The following is a 17,210-nucleotide window of genomic DNA, read 5'->3' as shown; positions in this document are numbered from 1 at the left end:
ACTAAAGTTTCAATATTATAATACAAAACTTAAAGCTTCTAGTTGTTATGTGAGGGAAAAAAAGGGCAGAGTATTGAAAAATCTAGGATAGATATCAAATTTAAAAAATAGAAATATTGCAGTTTTCTAAACTACTTCTAAAACAAAAGGTACTACTATGCGAAACCAAAATACCTAGTGTTTGCAAGCATCAGTCATCACACAAAGCAACTTTAAACCTGAACAGTCAATGTGTTAACATTTCAATCACTCCAAATACCCACTAAAATATACTGTCAAATATTCTTTACAATTACAATTCATTACAATTGTAATGCTAGGTATCAACTTCTATTTTTAGTGAGAAAAATCAGAGAAGACCAAGACACCAATGTATGATACAAAAATAATAATACATGAGAAACACACAGAAAGAGAGAACAAAGAATAAAAGTCAAGTTTCATCAAACTTTAATGAAAACACAAGACCACAAATAAGACAAGACTCATGTAAATGAGGTGGCTCAGAAAAAAATTCTTTTAACATGGACTAAAAGCATCTAATGCCATGACTTACTAGTCTTAACATCAAGAAAAGTCCTATTTTTATACCTAAAAACAAAAGGACTAAATATATAATTTTATGAGATTTTTAACCTTTTAGGATTCCAAATAGATAGCTAGGCTATGCATGAGCAGAGACTTCAAACTACTTTAAAAACAAAAGGTGGCAGTTTCTGGTTCTGTAACAATTTTAAAGGGAGGTAAGGAGTCTTTCATTAAAGTTTGTTAGAATTTAAATGGAGTTCAGTCAATGTCTAGTGGCATTAGTAGATCTAGTTCAATTTTAAAGTATAGCTTAGATAAAGGTTGGCTCTTTTTGGAAAATCACTGCAAAAATTCAACCTTTATGAACAGATCTTTCCTCCATTTCTAGAAACTTACAGGATGTATTCGCAAAATAAGGCATTTGACTAAAACAAAGTGGTGTAGACCCTGGAATCAGACTACTTGGGTTGGATTCACCATTAATAAGCGGTAAGATTTTGGACAACTTTACCTTCCCCATGTGTCCCATCAGAATAACAGCATCTACTGACAGGGTGGTAGGAGAATTAAGTAAGATAATTCTTTTGGAGTGCTTAGAATAGTATGGAACAAAGCAAGCACGTAACAAATATTCACTATAGTTATCATCTAACTGGATCCTGTTACATTAAAATCTAAAAAGGACTTACAGTATGTCAATAACAGAAAAGTAAAGGGAAAAAATAAGCTAGTTCTATTACTACTTTCACCTTGTTAGCAAAAGGCACTTGTCAGGAATGTGGGTTGACAGGGTTAATAGAACGCATGCTGTTTTTTGTCGTGCATTAATGAAAAGGATGCAGCATATGTTAAGAGTTGCACAACTCTCATTCCAGTTGCGTTCATCTCTACACTTACCCCAGACTCCGCCACCTCTTCTTCCTGTAAGCAAGAGCCACAAACATTGAAGCATGTGTTTGAATAGGAAAGCACAGAAAAAGACAACAAGTGAGAGTCAGAGAAACTATGCAGACAGAATAGAACAGACAAATTTTACTAGGATACAAAGTAGCTTAACAGTTCAATGACTTTAAAGATATGCAGGGGGAAAGATGATGAGTTCTGATACATACTGAACGTCAAACACTCCACAATGTCTTTTAAAATATGCTTTAGACCACTTTTTTTTTTTTTTAAACAACTGAGAACCCTAAATTATTATGACACTTAAGGAAAATCATTTACTTTCTACAAATTTGGAATTAACACTTTAGGTAAAAATAAACTTTAAAAGGAACAGAATTTTTGAACTTCTCTAGAAAGGATTTTTATTTATTTAAATGATAGGATGACATTATGAGCAACACAGACTCAAAATTTCATTTTTAAGTGCTGAAGTTTCTCTAACAGTGTATCTTAAAAGAAATTTTAACCAGTAAATCCAACTTAAAATACCAGTCAAGTGGTTAGCATTCTGGTCCAGTGGTTAAATAGTTAATACACCACTTAAGATGCTAGGTAAAAACATACCAAAACCTTTTTAACACTGTTATCTTTATATTCTAATGATCTAACTGATCAAAGGCTTTCTCTAAAATCAACTGAATACTGTTAAAATAAAAGGAGTTATTTTTGTCCACAATAAATTATACAGTAACAAAATAGACAATCTGCTTAAAGAAAGATACTACATTTCATTACTAACAAAACTAATTCACAAAAACTTCAGCCGAAACTAAATATAAATGGTTATTTCTCCCATACATTATCTACTCAACTCTTTCCCAAGAAAAAAAACAGGCCTATTAATTTTCTCCCACATGTATTATGGAAGCTCAGCTGGCAATTATGGCATTATCAGCTGTCTGGCAGGGTCACAAATCCACTGTTTCAGGGACGAGGTGATAACATGAGAGTAAATGGAGGTTCATGCATGACAACAAGGATTGGGAGGGCCACAAGACAAGGACATACAACAAAAACAAAAAACAATCAAGCCCTCCTCAAGGTTTGCTTTAGTCCCTGGCTCTTACTGTTTTCTGATTCCACACTGTTAACAGTGCCATCTCTCATATGCAATGATTCTCAAGGGGCAGAAGTGGGCTAGGGAGGGAATAAGAGATTTAGCACATTGCTGTCTCCATATCTGGAGGATCTCAACTACAGCAACCACCAGATTAACTGTTTACAAAAACAATAGCACTGAACACCAATGTTAAACAAGACAAATAAAATAAAAAAACAATCCTGACACACCCTGGTTCTGTTTGGTTACAAAAATTCTCTGGTCGCTAAACTACAAAGTATCCTTGTATCCTTAGTAGAGTAATACACTTATATACAAATAAACAGCAGGATTATAAACTGCAAGGAATATGTTCTAGAAGACTCTAAGTATGAATTACAAGTAGAACCTTAAAAATATTCAGCAAAAAGACACATGCAGATTAATATCTTATAAATTAGGTTAGAAACAAGATGAAAACATTTGTTGTAATAATTTGTCTAAAGATCATCTTGTTTTTAGTATCTGCTTCTATTTCGAATAATGAACTATATGCATTCAAAAAAGTAATATAAACACACAGCAAGTTTTAGCAAATCATGTAAAAATTGCTCTGAGCTTCAGCTCATATAAATGGCAAGCTATAACCTGTTAGGGTTAATCTGATTTAAAAAAAAAAAAAAGACGACTGTGTAAGGCACTTAATTATAAAGCACAACAAATGGCAGATGATGAATAAATGGTAAATATAACGGAGAGTATGTACCACTGTACACATGTCAATGCCATACCTCTGTCTGAACATCATAGCCGGGTCCATGTTGGCAGAAGTCATTCGAACAACTTGACGGATTTCCTTGGCGATCATTCTTAATTTTTCAAAGTTGACTAAACCGTCCACTTTGGAGTCATTTCCTATAGAATAAAACCAATTTCATTTTTATATGCATATCTATACAACATGCACACCCCAAAACCTAACTCTCCAGATGCTCAGCCCACTCTCAGGCAGGTACTCCCATGAGCTCTTCGGGACAATTTGAAAACTTGAAAACTTAGGCTTTACCAATAGGTCACAGGATCATCTTTGCGCTTACTTAACTCTAGAGCACCAAGTATTCTTTGATTTATAATACTACAAAAATTTTTAAATGAATTGTAACTATAAGATACCCCGTAAATACAAGGATTTGACTTTTCTTGGAGTGGGGAAGAAAAAAAGTATAGGATGAAAGATTAAATAGTATCAGGTGTGTTTTTCCCAAAGGCAGTAATTAAAACTAAGCAATGGCTGCCTCCTAGGTGAGCCATCTACCTTTCTTCTCCCAGAACTTGACTTTACAGTCCTAACTCCATTCACTAACACAAGTCTGATCATAAGTTCCATTATTTTTGTTTTTGATGTTAAGTAGTTCTCTAAAAAAAAATATTCATGCAACTTTCAAAATATTCTACTTTCTGTTCAATAAATCCAGAACAAAGACAAGATGCAGCCCATTTGCTAGCTTACTCAGTCCAAAGCAGAATAAAAAGACCACTATGTTTAAAGGGTCATGTGTTTTTCCCATATTTTCTTTTGAAAAAATATAAAAAGAACAGATTTTTATGCATTCCACAGTTACAGTTCCAAGAAGACAATCGTACTTTCCTCACTTCCCTACTCTTCCCTGAACTCCACCTCTTTCCTCTCTTCACCAGTTTTTGCAAAGACATAATTTTAATCTACTCTATTATTCATAGGCTTAATTAATCACTAATCATATTCAACAAGTAAAAAGTAGGAAGACCAGAGATTTGCAGGAGTACAGCCAAGGGCTTAAAATGACAATCATATCCCAGAATCACCACTTGATTCTTATACATTTTTTGGTATTCTGCATAACTGCTACATATCAGAGAAAACATCTTTGTCTTTTTGAGACTGACTTATTTCACTAAGCATAATGATTTCCAGTGCCATCCATTTGTTGTAAAAGACAGGGTTTTATTCTTTTTAATGGCTAAGCAGTATTCCATGGTGTTTATATACTATATTTTCTTTACAGTCATCAACTGAAGAACATCTGGATTAACTCCACATTTTAGCTATTGTGAAACCAGGTGCAAAAAAACATGGGGGTACAAATAATCTTTCATATGCTGATTTCATTTCCTTTGGGTAAAGTCCCAGAAGTGGCACGGCTGGGTCATAGGGTCACATGGTCTATTTTCAGGTATCTGAAGACTATCCACACTGTCTTCCATAATGATTGTACTAGTTTACATTCACACCAACTGTACATTAGGGTACCTTTCCCCTCACATCCTCACCAGCATTTACTGTTTTTGATTTTTGGATGACAGCCATTCTACCTAGGGTGAGGTGATACCTCACTGTGGTTTTTATTTGCATTTTTTTGGAAAGCTAGTGATCCTGAGCATTTTTTTATATGCCTTTTAGACATTTTTATTTCATTCTTTGAAAATTGTCTGTTCATGTACTTTGTTCATTTCTTAACTGGACTGTTTGTTTTGTTATTGCTGTGTTTCTTAAGCTCTTTATAGGTCCTGGATATTAATCCTTTATCAATTACAGAGTTTGCAAATATCTTCTTTTCTGTCGGTTGACTCTCCATTTTGCTGAGTGTTTCCCTTGCAGTGCAGGAACTTCTTAGCTTAATCCAATCCAACTTGACTATTTTTGTCTTTATTTTATTGCCTGTGCTTCTGCAGTCTTTTCAAGGAAATCTTTGCCTACACCAGTGTCTTTTGCTGTACTCCGTAAGTTTTGATATGCTGTGTTGTTATCTTCATTTGTTTCCAGTAATTTTTTTGATTTATTCTGCCACCCACTATTCAGCCAGGAGAGTGTGGTTCAGTCTCCATGTGTTTGCATATTTTCTAGAGTTTCTAGAGTTGTTAATTTCCAGCTTAATTCCCTTGTAGTTAGGAAAGATACATAGTATGACTTAAATTTGTTTTGAGTTTGCTTAGACTTCCTTTATGACCTACTAATGAAAATAATGTATATCCTGCACTACAGGATGAAAGGCTCTGTATATATGAACTGGATTCATTTGGTCCATACTGTAGGTTAACTCTGTTGTTTCTTTGTTGATTTTCTGTCTACCTGGATCCATCCATTTATGAAAGTGTGATGTTCAAATGCCTTATTATTATTGTATTAGTGTCTATGTCTCCCTATAGGTCCCTGCAAATTTTTTTTTTTAAGACTTATTTATTTCAAAGAGTTACAGAGAGAAGTAGAGACAGAGAGAGAGGTCTTCCATCCGCTGGTTCCCTCCCCAGATGGCCACCAACGCCTGGAGCTGCACTGATCCAAAGCCAGGACCCAGGAGCTTCTTCCAGGTCTCCCATGTGGGTGCAGGGGTCCAAGGACTTGGGCCATCTTCTACTGCTTTCCCAGGCCATAGCAAACAGCTGGATTGGAAGAGGAGAAGCCGGGACTAGAACTGGTGCTTATATGGGAGGTGGGTGCTTCTAGGCCAGAGCTTTAACTCACTGCACCACAGTGCCAGCCCTGCAAATTTGTTTTAAATAGCCAGGCACCCTGGCATTGGGTACATAAACATTTATGACAGTTACACCTTTCTGTTGAACTGATCCCTTAATCATTCAATAATGCCCTTTTTGGTCTCTCAATAGTTTTTGTGTTTAAGTTCATTTCACTTGCTTTTAGGATGGTTCCATCTGCTCTTTTTTGCTTTCTATTAGCACAGAAAATAGTTTTCCATTCTTTCATTTTCAGACTGTATAATTTTGAGGAGGTGTATTTCTTGTAGATAGGCAGCAAATAGATGGGTCTTGTTTTTTAATCCATTCAGCCAGTGTCATTTAATTGGAGAATTTACATATAACATCATTACTAATAGGTAACAACTTCTTCCTATCATTTTTCCTTAAATATTCCTATTGTTTCTTTGTATTTTCTTTTTACTTTTACTAGGAGATTTTCCGTCTTCACATTCTTTCATAATGATGGCTATCATTCTCCGTTTAGTGTGTAGCACATCTTTAAGACTCAATTGTAAGGCTGGACAAGCAGTCACATCTATCTTAAACAGTTAGTGTAACCAATTTATCTATCACAGTAGGACCTGAGGTGCCTCAGTGGAACTCCAAAGTCCTGAAGCCAAGTAGGAAGAACCACATGAGTCTGACACACATAGCAATCTCCTTTTCATAGTAAACACCAACTATACACTGGGGACAAGAACTGTCCAGTTTTCAACAAGAGCTAGAAAAAGATAATTACCAAACACAGTCTCAACTCATATAATTATATTTTGAAGCAGCATGTCATAAAAATGTATTAGAATCCTATAACAACATGTCCTTGGGGCCGACACTGTGGTGCAGCAGGGAAAGCCGCCACCTGCAGTGCTGGCATCCCATCTGGGCACCGGTTTCAACCCAGCTCTCTGCAATGGTCTGGGAAAGCAGCAGAAGATGGCCCAAGTCTTTGGGCCCCTGCACCCATGTGGGAGACTTGGAAGAAGCTCCTGGTTCCTAGTTTCAGATAGGCCCAGCTCCAGCCATTGCAGACACTTGGGGAATGAACCAATAGATGGTCCCTGTCCCTCTCCTCCCTCTCCCCGTTCCCTTCTCTCTCTGCCTCTGCCTCTCTGTAACTCTGTTTTTCAAATCAATAAATCTTAAAAAATATTCCTTATGGGCTGGTGCCGCGGCTCAATAGGCTGATCCTCCACCTGCGGCGCCGGCACCCTGGGTTCTAGACCCGGTCAGGGCGTCTGATTCTGTCCCGGTTTCTCCTCTTCCAGTCCAGCCCTCTGCTGTGGCCTGGGAAGGCAGTGGAGGATGGCCCAAGTCCTTGGGCCCTGTACCCGCATGGGAGACCAGGAGAAGCACCTGGCTCCTGGCTTTGGATCAGCGCAGTGTTTTGGCCGCAGAGCGCTGCCGGAGTGGCCATTGCGGAGGTGAACCAATGGAAAAGGAAGACCTTTCTCTCTGTCTTTTTCTCTCACTGTCCACTCTGCCTGTCCAAAAAAAAAATCCTTATGATAAAAGAGTGACACTGAATTAACACAAAACAGATACTGCATTATTGCTAGGTAATCAGAATCCTTCTGCTGAGAAAATTTAGAAAAGATGCATAAAAACAGAAAACGTAAAATGTTAGAAAGTATCAAAAAAGCTAACAAGGCAGTGAGACTTTGTAAGAATAATGCACAGGAGCAGGCTAGCATCTCAAGCGCTGTCCCTAGGAATATCTGATGACTTCCGAAGCAGGGTAGATGGGGTGAAAAAACAGTACAGCCATTCAGTCTTTTAAGGTAAAAGGAAAAGTAACTTAAGTCCAACTAGATAATCAATGCTTTAGTTTTGGAATCTGAAGGACTATATTCTGGGACTAAGGACGAACTGTATGAGTGCAAGGATAAAACTGAACTCATAAAGCATCTTCATCCATCTGAAAATGCATTGCAGTGATTTTGGACTGTGCACCTCTAGCAGCCAGATGCAAGCTTTATTTTTCCCTAGAACAGAACATCATTTGAAACCTCTTATTATTTCTGCAATTTTTTATACAAAATATTCATTACCTTACCAAAAATAACCAGGCACGAGGAGGAAAGCTAACATAATACAAAAAAAAAAACCAACCAAAAACTAAAAAACAACAACAACAAAAAACCAGACCTACAGAGGATACAGGTTATAAAACTGTAAGAGACAAACTTTAAAAATAACTAATGCGATACTGAGAACTCTGGCAAACAATACAAAACTTAAAATGTTAAATAAACTGTAAAACTGGCCTGCGCTGCGGCTCACTAGGCTAATCCTCTGCCTGTGGCGCTGGTACACCAGGTTCTAGTCCCAGTTGGGGCGCTGGATTCTGTCCCGGTTGCTCTTTTTTTTTTTTTGACAGGCAGAGTGGATAGTGAGAAAGAGAGACAGAGAGAAAGGTCTTCCTTTTGGCCGTTGGTTCACCCTCCAGTGGCAGCTGCGGCCGGCACATCGCGCTGATCAGAAGCCAGGAGCCAGGTGCTTCTCCTGGTCTCCCATGCAGGTGCAGGGCCCAAGCACTTGGGCCATCCTCCACTGACTTCCCGGGCCATAGCAGAGAGTTGGCCTGGAAGAGGGCGCGGGAAGGCAGTGGAGGATGGCCCAAGTGCTTGGGCGCCTGCACCTGCATGGGAGACCAGGAGGAAGCACCTGGCTCCTGGCTTCGGATCGGCATAGTGCGCCGGCTGTAGCGGTCATCTTGGGGGTGAACCAACAGAAGGAAGACCTTCCTCTGTCTCTCTCACTGTCTAACTCTGCCTGTCCAAAAAAAAAAAAAAAAAAAAAAAGAAAAGAAAAGAAAGAAACTATAAAACTTAAAAAAAACATAGTAAGTTGAATCAGGAACTGAGTTATGTATTTAAGAAGACATTACAAGCAGCTGAATAGAGAATTAATAAACTAGACTACAGGGTAGAACAAAGCATCAGAATGAAGTATGGCAAAACAAAAAAATGGGGGGGGGGGGCCGCGATGCTGTGGTATAATGGGCTAACTCTTTGCCTTTGGCACCGGCACTCCATATGGATGCTCACTAGCATCCCGGTTGCCCCTCTTCCGATCCAGCTCTGCTAATGTCCTGGGAAAGCAGTGGAGGATGGTCCAAGTATGTGGGCTCCTGCACCTATGAGGGAGACCTGGAAGCAGCTCCTGGATCTTGGCTTCAAACTGGCCCAGCTCCAGACATTGGGGTCATCTGGAGAGTGAACCAACAGATGGAATATCCTTCTCTCTTTCTCTTCCTCTGTAACTCCACCTCTCAAATTTAAGTAAAATCTCAAAGACAAAAAGATGAGAATTACAGAGAAGAATATATGAGGTAAGAGAGGCACAGGTAACAGAGGTAAAATCACAGTCCTTATAGGAGAGGTCAGAAAAGGGTCCACACTGTGGTGCAGCTGGTTAAGTCACCACTTGCGACATGCACATCCCCTATCAGTATGCAAGTTCAAGTTCTAGCTGCTCCACTTCCAATCAAACTCCCTAATAATCTGTCTGGGTAAACAGGAGAAGATGGCCCAAGTACTTGGGCCTCTGCCACCCACTGTGAAAGACTCAGATGCAGTTCCAGATTCTTGGCACTATCCTGCCTCAGCAATGGCCACTGTGACCATTTGGGAAGTGAACCAGATGGAAATTATTTGCATCTCTCCCTCTCTCTAACTCCATCTTTCAAATAAATAAATAACAAAAAAGGTGAGGGGGGAGCAGATACAAAATCTGAAGACATAATTACTGAAAATCTTCTAAAACCAATGAAGTATAACATACCATTGGTTTCAAGATGATCAAAAAGCTTTTTATTCAAACTTCCACTTTTTACTTTAAAGATTTTATATACTCACAGATGGGTATCTAAAGTAATGAGCTACTGAGAAGAACCCAGTAAGAATTAAAACAGAAAAAATAAAACTTCACACCAGCTCTCACATCATAGCAAAATTAGAAAAAAAAAAAGAGATGAAAAGGCAAAATAATAACAAGCGTTATTAACAAAGCAATACTATAATCAAGGAAACAGCAAGTAAGACTAACAGCTAATTTCTGAACCTTAACAATGGGAGCCAGAAGACACTGCAACATTATCTTAAATTATTGAAAAAAGGTAGCGGTCAACCAAAAATACATATCTGATTATTAAGTAAAGGCATTTTCAGATAAACAAAATCAAGGTATTTCCAATGAAGACGACTTGCACATTAGGGAATACTAAGCAGTGTTCTATAGACAAAAACGTCACCCTGCCCCCAAATCTACCCAATCATGAGAAATCCGTGAAATGCAAGAAGGTATGAACAACAAAGTACTAATGAATATTAAGTTAACTAATCCTAACAAATATACATGAAATAAAATCTAGTGCACTTTCAAAAAAAGGTAAAATATTGTACAATTATCAACTTAATAAAGTAGGGAAAATACTATATACAAAAACCATATCAGGTAGATTATAAGCAAACTCTATAGTAAAGGATTAATAAATCAGGCTTTTAAAATTAACTTCTACTCATCAAAAGTTAAAGAGAGGCAAATGGAAAAATATCATACCCAAAAGGTATAAAAAATTCTTTCAAATACTTAAAACACAAAGATAATCTAAAAATAAAATATGGGCAAAAAACCCAAAGTAATAATTAACAAAAGAATACTCAAGGGGCTGGCACTTGGCCTGGCATTTAGACGTGGATTAGAATGCCCTTATCCCACACTGGAGTGCCTGGGTTCAAGTCTCAGCTGCACTCCTGATGCCAGTTCCCTGCAAAGGCACAACATGAGAGGCAGCATGTGACCCATCAAGAACTTAGGATCCTGTCACCCACGCAGGAGACCAGGAATGAGTTCCAACAGTCAACTTCAGCAGATAATACCAAACTGTTCTCTAAAGTTGATTATGGCAGTATCAGGATCTACAAATTTCACCATGCATATAACATATAGCTAATAAAAACGCATGTGCACTAAGAGATATGAACAAGAACATTCACAGCAGCCCTATTCACAATAGGTCAAAAGCGGAAACCACCAAATACCAGTCAGTAGAACAGATGGATCCACTGTACTGCATCGTAACTAAATGCTGAGTAATGTTGAAAATGAAATATAGCTACACTCAAAAACATGAGATTTTCACAAATCTAATGCTGATTGATCAAAGTAAGCTAAAAATAAAAGACATAAGAAAACAAACATAACCTTATCATTCTACTTACAGGAGACTTCCAAAAGTACACAGAAGATGGATAAGATGCCACTCGGGAAACCTGCATCCCATACTGGCGTGCTTGTGTTTGAATCCTAGGCCTACTACTGATTCCATGTCCCTACACTGAGCACCCTGGGAGGCAAATGGTGATGGCTCAAGGAGTTGGGTCCTTACCACCTACATGGAGACCTGGATTAAGTTTCAAACTCCTGGTTTTTGCCTGACCCAGTACTGGCTAGTGTGGACATCTGGAAGTGAACCAGGTAGATGGAAGTTCTTTCTCTGTCTCTATGCCTTTTAAAGAAAAACAAAGTAAATAGATTTTGAAATTTTATGGAAAAATGGAGTTAAAAATACTTTTCTGTTATGGCACAGTGAGTTAAGTTGCAGCTTGGGACACCTGAATCCCATTTCAGAGTGCCTGAAATTGAGTCCTGGCTATTCCGCTTCCAATTCAGCTTCCAACTAATGCATACTGGGAGGCAACAGATGATGGCTCAAGTGCTTGGGCCTCTAACACGCACAAGGGAGACCCAGAGGGAATTCTAGGCTCCTATTTTGGCCTGGCCCAGCCTTGGTAGTCGGAGGCATTTGAGGAATGAATCAACTGACGGTTCTCTCTGTCACTCTTTAAAATAGATGAAAATAAGCATAAACAAGAGAATTCAAGGCAGTAAATTTCATGGTGAAACACAAAAGCAGTAATTGGGAAGGAACATAAACAGAGCTTCCAGAATGCAGGCAATGTTTTATTTTGGTAAAGTTGCTTTGTCAAAATTCAGTAGTTGCTTATCTGAGTTGGAAGAAAAATACCACTGGGGCTGATGCTGTGGCACAGCAGGTTAAGTCATCACCTGTGATGCTGGCATCCCATATGGGTGCCAGTCAAGTCCCAGCAGCTCTACTTCTGAACCAGCTCACTGCTAATGCACTTGGGAAAACAGCAGAAGACAGCCCAAGTGCTTGGACCCCTGCACCCAGTAGGGAGACCTGGAGGAAGCATCTGGCTCCTGATTTCAGTCCTGCCCAGCCCTGGCCGTTGTGGCCATTTAGGGAGTGAACCCATGGAAGGAAGTTCTCTCTCTTTCTCTGTCTCTCCTTCTCTAACTCTGCCTTTCAAATAAATAAATAAAAATTTTTCAAAAATTACTAAACAATCAATGTGATCAGTCTAACCTTGATGAGTCAAGTTTGTATTTGAATATATAAAATAAACACTCCAGTGAGTTTTTGTTAACAGTGTGGCTTTTGGATTCCTAAAATTTGCTGCATTTAGTTGGGTAGAGCTCTAGTGACATTAATCATTTAGATGGAATATATATTAAATATAACAAATACAATTCTACAGAATTAGGTGAAACTGAACATGCTAATTTTCAAATACCTTCATGTAGAAATGTCATATCTTTCTTGACAACAGGGAAGAGTGGAATTATTGGAGGTTGCATGCTTTGACTACTAAGGATATTTCTATACTTTGCCATGTTTCTAGATGGATCAAAAAGGTCTTGTAGATCTTGGAGATGTTTCTCATATTTGCTTGGTAACTTTTCCCAAGTACCTCTGAGTCGTGCTACAGGTGCCAAGTTCAAGCCACTGCCAAAGACGAGAATAAAGATGTTAAAACTGGACTTGGGGGAGAAGCTGGGGGTGGGGAGGGTCTCAGGTTAGTAAAGTATATACACCGAGTTCTCTAATAAAGCAAAAAATAATACAAAGGACTCTTTACTCTCAAACAGTAAGAATTTCTTTGAGGAACTATACTACTTGTGTTTACTTGTATACCTACACAGCCTTCATTTTATAGGTTACATGTAAATAGTAAATGCACTAATTTTCTAAAATAGACAGCGACCTTAAAAATTTCAGACATCAGAATGTTGCTTGTTTCACCTATAAATAACTTCATGTACATGATACTCACTTGAAAGTTCTTTAAGAAATATTGAGAACAACCGTTAAATGACAACTGACAGAAGTTATAGGGCTGAGGCACTCTTCCTTCTTTGAGATCCTGTCTGATTCTAACAGTTTTATATTCCTAAATTCTAATCCCATCCTCCAAGCTTCCAGATATTCAATATAACCTTTCCCCAAGATATGAGAAAAGCTCAGGTAGTCCTTAACTTAAAAGATAACTCATGTCTCTATGTATAATATCATCCTAGGAGTAGATTGTCAAATGAAGGAAAAAAATTGTATCTATATATATGCACAATGCCTCAATTTTCTAAGCAGTTAGTCCCTCTAAGACATCTGTCTTTTACCCACACCACAAATGTTCTCTTGACCTTTGATTTTAAGGTGTTTAAAAAAATCTCAGGCTGGCCAGAGTTGTGGTGAAGCAGGTTAAGCTGCCACCAGAGACTCCAGCATCCCATATGGGATTTAAGTCCTGCCCCAGTTTCTCTCTTTCTGATGCAGTTCCCTGATAATGTGCCTAGGAAAGCAGCAAAAGATGAACCAAGTGCCTGTGTCCCTGGGCCCCTGCTATCCACATGGGAGACCTGTGGCTCTTGGCTTTGTACTGGTGCAGCCCCAGCTGCTGCAGCCATTTGGGAAGTGAACCAGTAGATAGAACATCTCTTTCTCTGTCTCTCCTCCCTTCTCTCTGCCACTGTGCCTTTCAAGTAAATAAATACTTTTTAAAAAAAGACAACTTTAAAAAGAAATCTGGGGGCTGGCGCTGTGGTATAGTAGGTTAATCTTCTGCCTGTAGCGCTGGCATCCCATATGGGCACAGGTTCTGGTCCCGGCTGCTACTCTTCCTATCCAGCTCTCTGCTGTGGCCTGGGAAAAGCAGAAGAAGGTGGCCCAAGTACTTGAGCCCCTGTAACACATGGGAGACCCAGAAAAAGCTCCTGGCTCTGGATCAGCCCAGCTCTGGCTGTTGTGGCCATTTGGAGAGGGAACCAGCACTTGGAAGACTTCTCTGTCTCTCCCTGTCTGTAACTCTACCTCTCAAATAAATAACAAAATCTTAAAAAAAAAAAAAAAAAAAAAATTCTTCCAAAAAAAGTTTCCTTTGTATCTCAGAAGCTATTCCAAACTACAGAGACAAATAACAAATACAAATTTCATCTCCACTGAAATAAAGGGATATCTAACTCCTAAACACATTACAAAGGTTGCAAAAAAATAGTCAAGATGAAACAACATGCAAATATATTGAAAATGACATCTATAGTTGATGGTGGCAGGGTAAGCTGGCACGGCAGGTAACTAACTCATCCTGAGGGCACAATAATTCCTTATTTTGAACAGAGTTCACAGGCTGTTGGGGTGAAATGTGGCAGGACCCTCTTCTTTACTATGAGATGTCAGGAAAAGTATGACCAGACCGGTACACACAGAAACATATTCTGGTAGCAAGCTGTATAACAGTGAAGACAGGATCCAAGGAAGAAACTTAAGTTGTAAGTAACCTTAAAGCTGTGAATCTCCATTTGCTGAGAAACAGGTAAGGGTTCAATAATTCACATACAAAGCCAACCAACTCCCACTAGCTTGGAATACTGCCCCAGCTGCTCTTGACAGAGTACAGAAAACTGATGTCATTTAAAACGAAGGAATGAACACAGGATCAACAATAAGCAACCACAAAGAAAAACAAATAAAAATATGAAGCAGACAAGTGCTGCCAACAATTGGATAGCAGGACAAATCAATGACTGAGGAATGATTTCAAGGGCCAGTATTATGGCCCAGAAGGTGAAGCTACTGCATACAAAGCCAGCATCCCACACCAGAGCAGCAGCTTGAGGCCTATCTGCTAGGTTTCCATTCCAACTCTTCACTAATATATCTGGGAAAACAGCAAAAGATGGTACAAGTGCTTGGGCTGCTACCATCCATGTGGGAGACAAAGATGGCTAGGCTCCTGCTTTGGCCTGACCTAGCTATAGCTAGTGCAGACATTTGGGGAGTGAACCAGTGGATCCTTGTCTCTTGTGTGTTTGTGTGTCACTCTGCCTTTTAAATAAACAAAATGAGTCTTAAAAATGCATTAACAAACAGTTTAATGTGATACAAGAACTTACAAAAAATGTTAAGAAAAGTTCATAGAAAGTGAACTAGTAAAGTCCAAGAAATAAATGGAAGAAAAAATAAAATCAACTCAGAAATGAAGGTTACAGGGTCCAGTGTTGTGATATAGCGGGTAAAGCGGCTGCCTGCAACACCCCAATCCCATGTGGGCCAGTTTGCGTCCTAGATACTCCACTTCTGATCCAGCTCCGTGTTAATGGCCTGGGAGGAGCAGCAGAGAATGGTCCAAGAGTTTGTGTCCCTGCTACCCACTGTTATCCACGTGGGAGACCTTGGTCCCCTGCTACCCATGTGGGAGACATGGATGGGGCTCCTGGCTCTGGCCTGGCACAGGCTCCAGCATTACGACCTTCTGGGGGGTGGGCCATAGGACAGAAAGCCTCTCTCTCTCTCTCTCTCTCTCTGTGGCTTTTTCAAATAAATAAATAAATACATCTTTTAAAAAAAGAAATGAATGTCACACTGGAAGCTATACAGATGTCATTAAAACACTGTGCTGGTGACATGGAGGAAAGGATTAACAAAAGCAATAAATGGAAACAGAGTAGAAAGGGACTTGAAAGCAAATAATGGGTACAGAACCCAGGAGATTCCTGAACAGGAAAAATAACTTTAAGAGGAAAAAAAAATCAAAGATTCAATCTGAGAAAATTTCCCAAAACAAAAGATTTCAATCACAAGATTGAAAAGGCACCGCATTCCTTTACAATCTGATGCACACTTAAGAAGATATGCAGAAACATCCACATAAGGGTAAATGACCACAGAAATTAGAAACCTGGGAATGTAGCAGGGAAGAGAAATTCATGCTACCCTCAGAAATTAAACAACAACAAAAAGGTTTATTTATCTGAAAGGCAGAGTATGCAAGAAAGACAGACAAAGAGAAGGAGGGAGGGTGGGAGAAAAGGAGGGGGAAATGGAGGGAGGGAGAGGCAGGCACAGAAAGAGAAAGATTGATTGATGTTCCATCTGCAGGTTCACCCCCCAAATTGCCTCCAACAATCAGGGCTGGGCCAGGACAAAGCCAGGAAGTCAGAACTCCATGCAAGGTCTTCCAAGTAGCTGGCAGGGATCCAGGTACACGGCCTTAATATGCTACCTCCCAGGGTGTACATGAGCAGGAAGATGGATTGGAAGCAGACTAGGTGGAACTGGAACCACCAGCATTCTGGTATGTTGGCATCCCTAACCACTGCTTAGCTTGCTGTCCTGTAATGCCTGATCCTACTCTCAGGAATTTAAAACATTCACATAAAATGCTAAGAAATAATTAATGAAACAGAAATTTTATGGCCAAACTAACATTAAAGTTCAAAAGCAACAAAAACTGAATGGGGCCCCCAACCCCAAGGCCTGTGATGTAGACTTATCAAGCTCCAGGATCCTTCCCTCAGTTTGCATTCCCTCCGTCTTCTTTAGGATGATTACAAGTCAACTGCTTGCTAACAATTAATTCAATAAATTAAGGGAGTGATACAAGGGTAAGGTCCTTCTAAAATACTCCAATTACCATGATCTCAATGGTAGCCTGTTCTCCAAGAGTTTCACAGGAACTGGAAGGCTCTCCTCAAACACTGCAGCACCTAACCTATCAGCAGACCCCAGACTGGAGAACCAATCAGAAGGCAAAGAACAACCAAAGATCCACACACAAGCTGACCACACACTGCTGGACTCCCACTTTAATCCCCAAGATTCACTGTACTGACTCCCTGTTTGAGTTTTGAAACTGAGCAATAGGTGCCCATCTCCTTGCTCTACACACTGCAAATTAAACTATTAACATCCTTCTACCATGTCATTGTCAGTGATCAGCTTACCACAGGTTAGGGGAGGGGGCCACGGTTTTGGAGGTTCTGTACAATTCCTCCAACCAGGTTTTCAGATGTTCTATAATGGAAAGACACTTTGAATATG

At 39.3% G+C, this 17,210-nt stretch overlaps 1 protein-coding gene across 7 annotated transcripts in view; it reads right to left on the bottom strand.

Annotated features, from left to right (window-relative positions):
- Window positions 1–17,210, bottom strand: part of RAPGEF6 (Rap guanine nucleotide exchange factor 6) — a 218,633-nt gene that overhangs the window by 27,575 nt on the left and 173,848 nt on the right. For 4 of the 7 annotated variants that reach the window (XM_062189209.1, XM_062189210.1, XM_062189213.1 and 1 more), the window contains 3 exons: window positions 12,628–12,839; window positions 3,304–3,427; window positions 1,426–1,449 (listed from right to left, as the gene is read on the bottom strand). In XM_062189209.1, the coding sequence (XP_062045193.1) occupies window positions 1,426–1,449; window positions 3,304–3,427; window positions 12,628–12,839 (360 nt within the window). The remainder of the gene's footprint in view (window positions 1–1,425; window positions 1,450–3,303; window positions 3,428–12,627; window positions 12,840–17,210) is intronic. The other 3 variants (XM_062189211.1, XM_062189212.1, XM_062189215.1) reach the window with 1 other exon arrangement.

Source organism: Lepus europaeus, chromosome 4 (assembly GCF_033115175.1).
Source record: "Lepus europaeus isolate LE1 chromosome 4, mLepTim1.pri, whole genome shotgun sequence".
NCBI lineage: Eukaryota > Metazoa > Chordata > Mammalia > Lagomorpha > Leporidae > Lepus > Lepus europaeus.
Note: the sequence above shows the minus strand (reverse complement) of the source record. Positions and strands in the feature narration are given on the sequence as shown.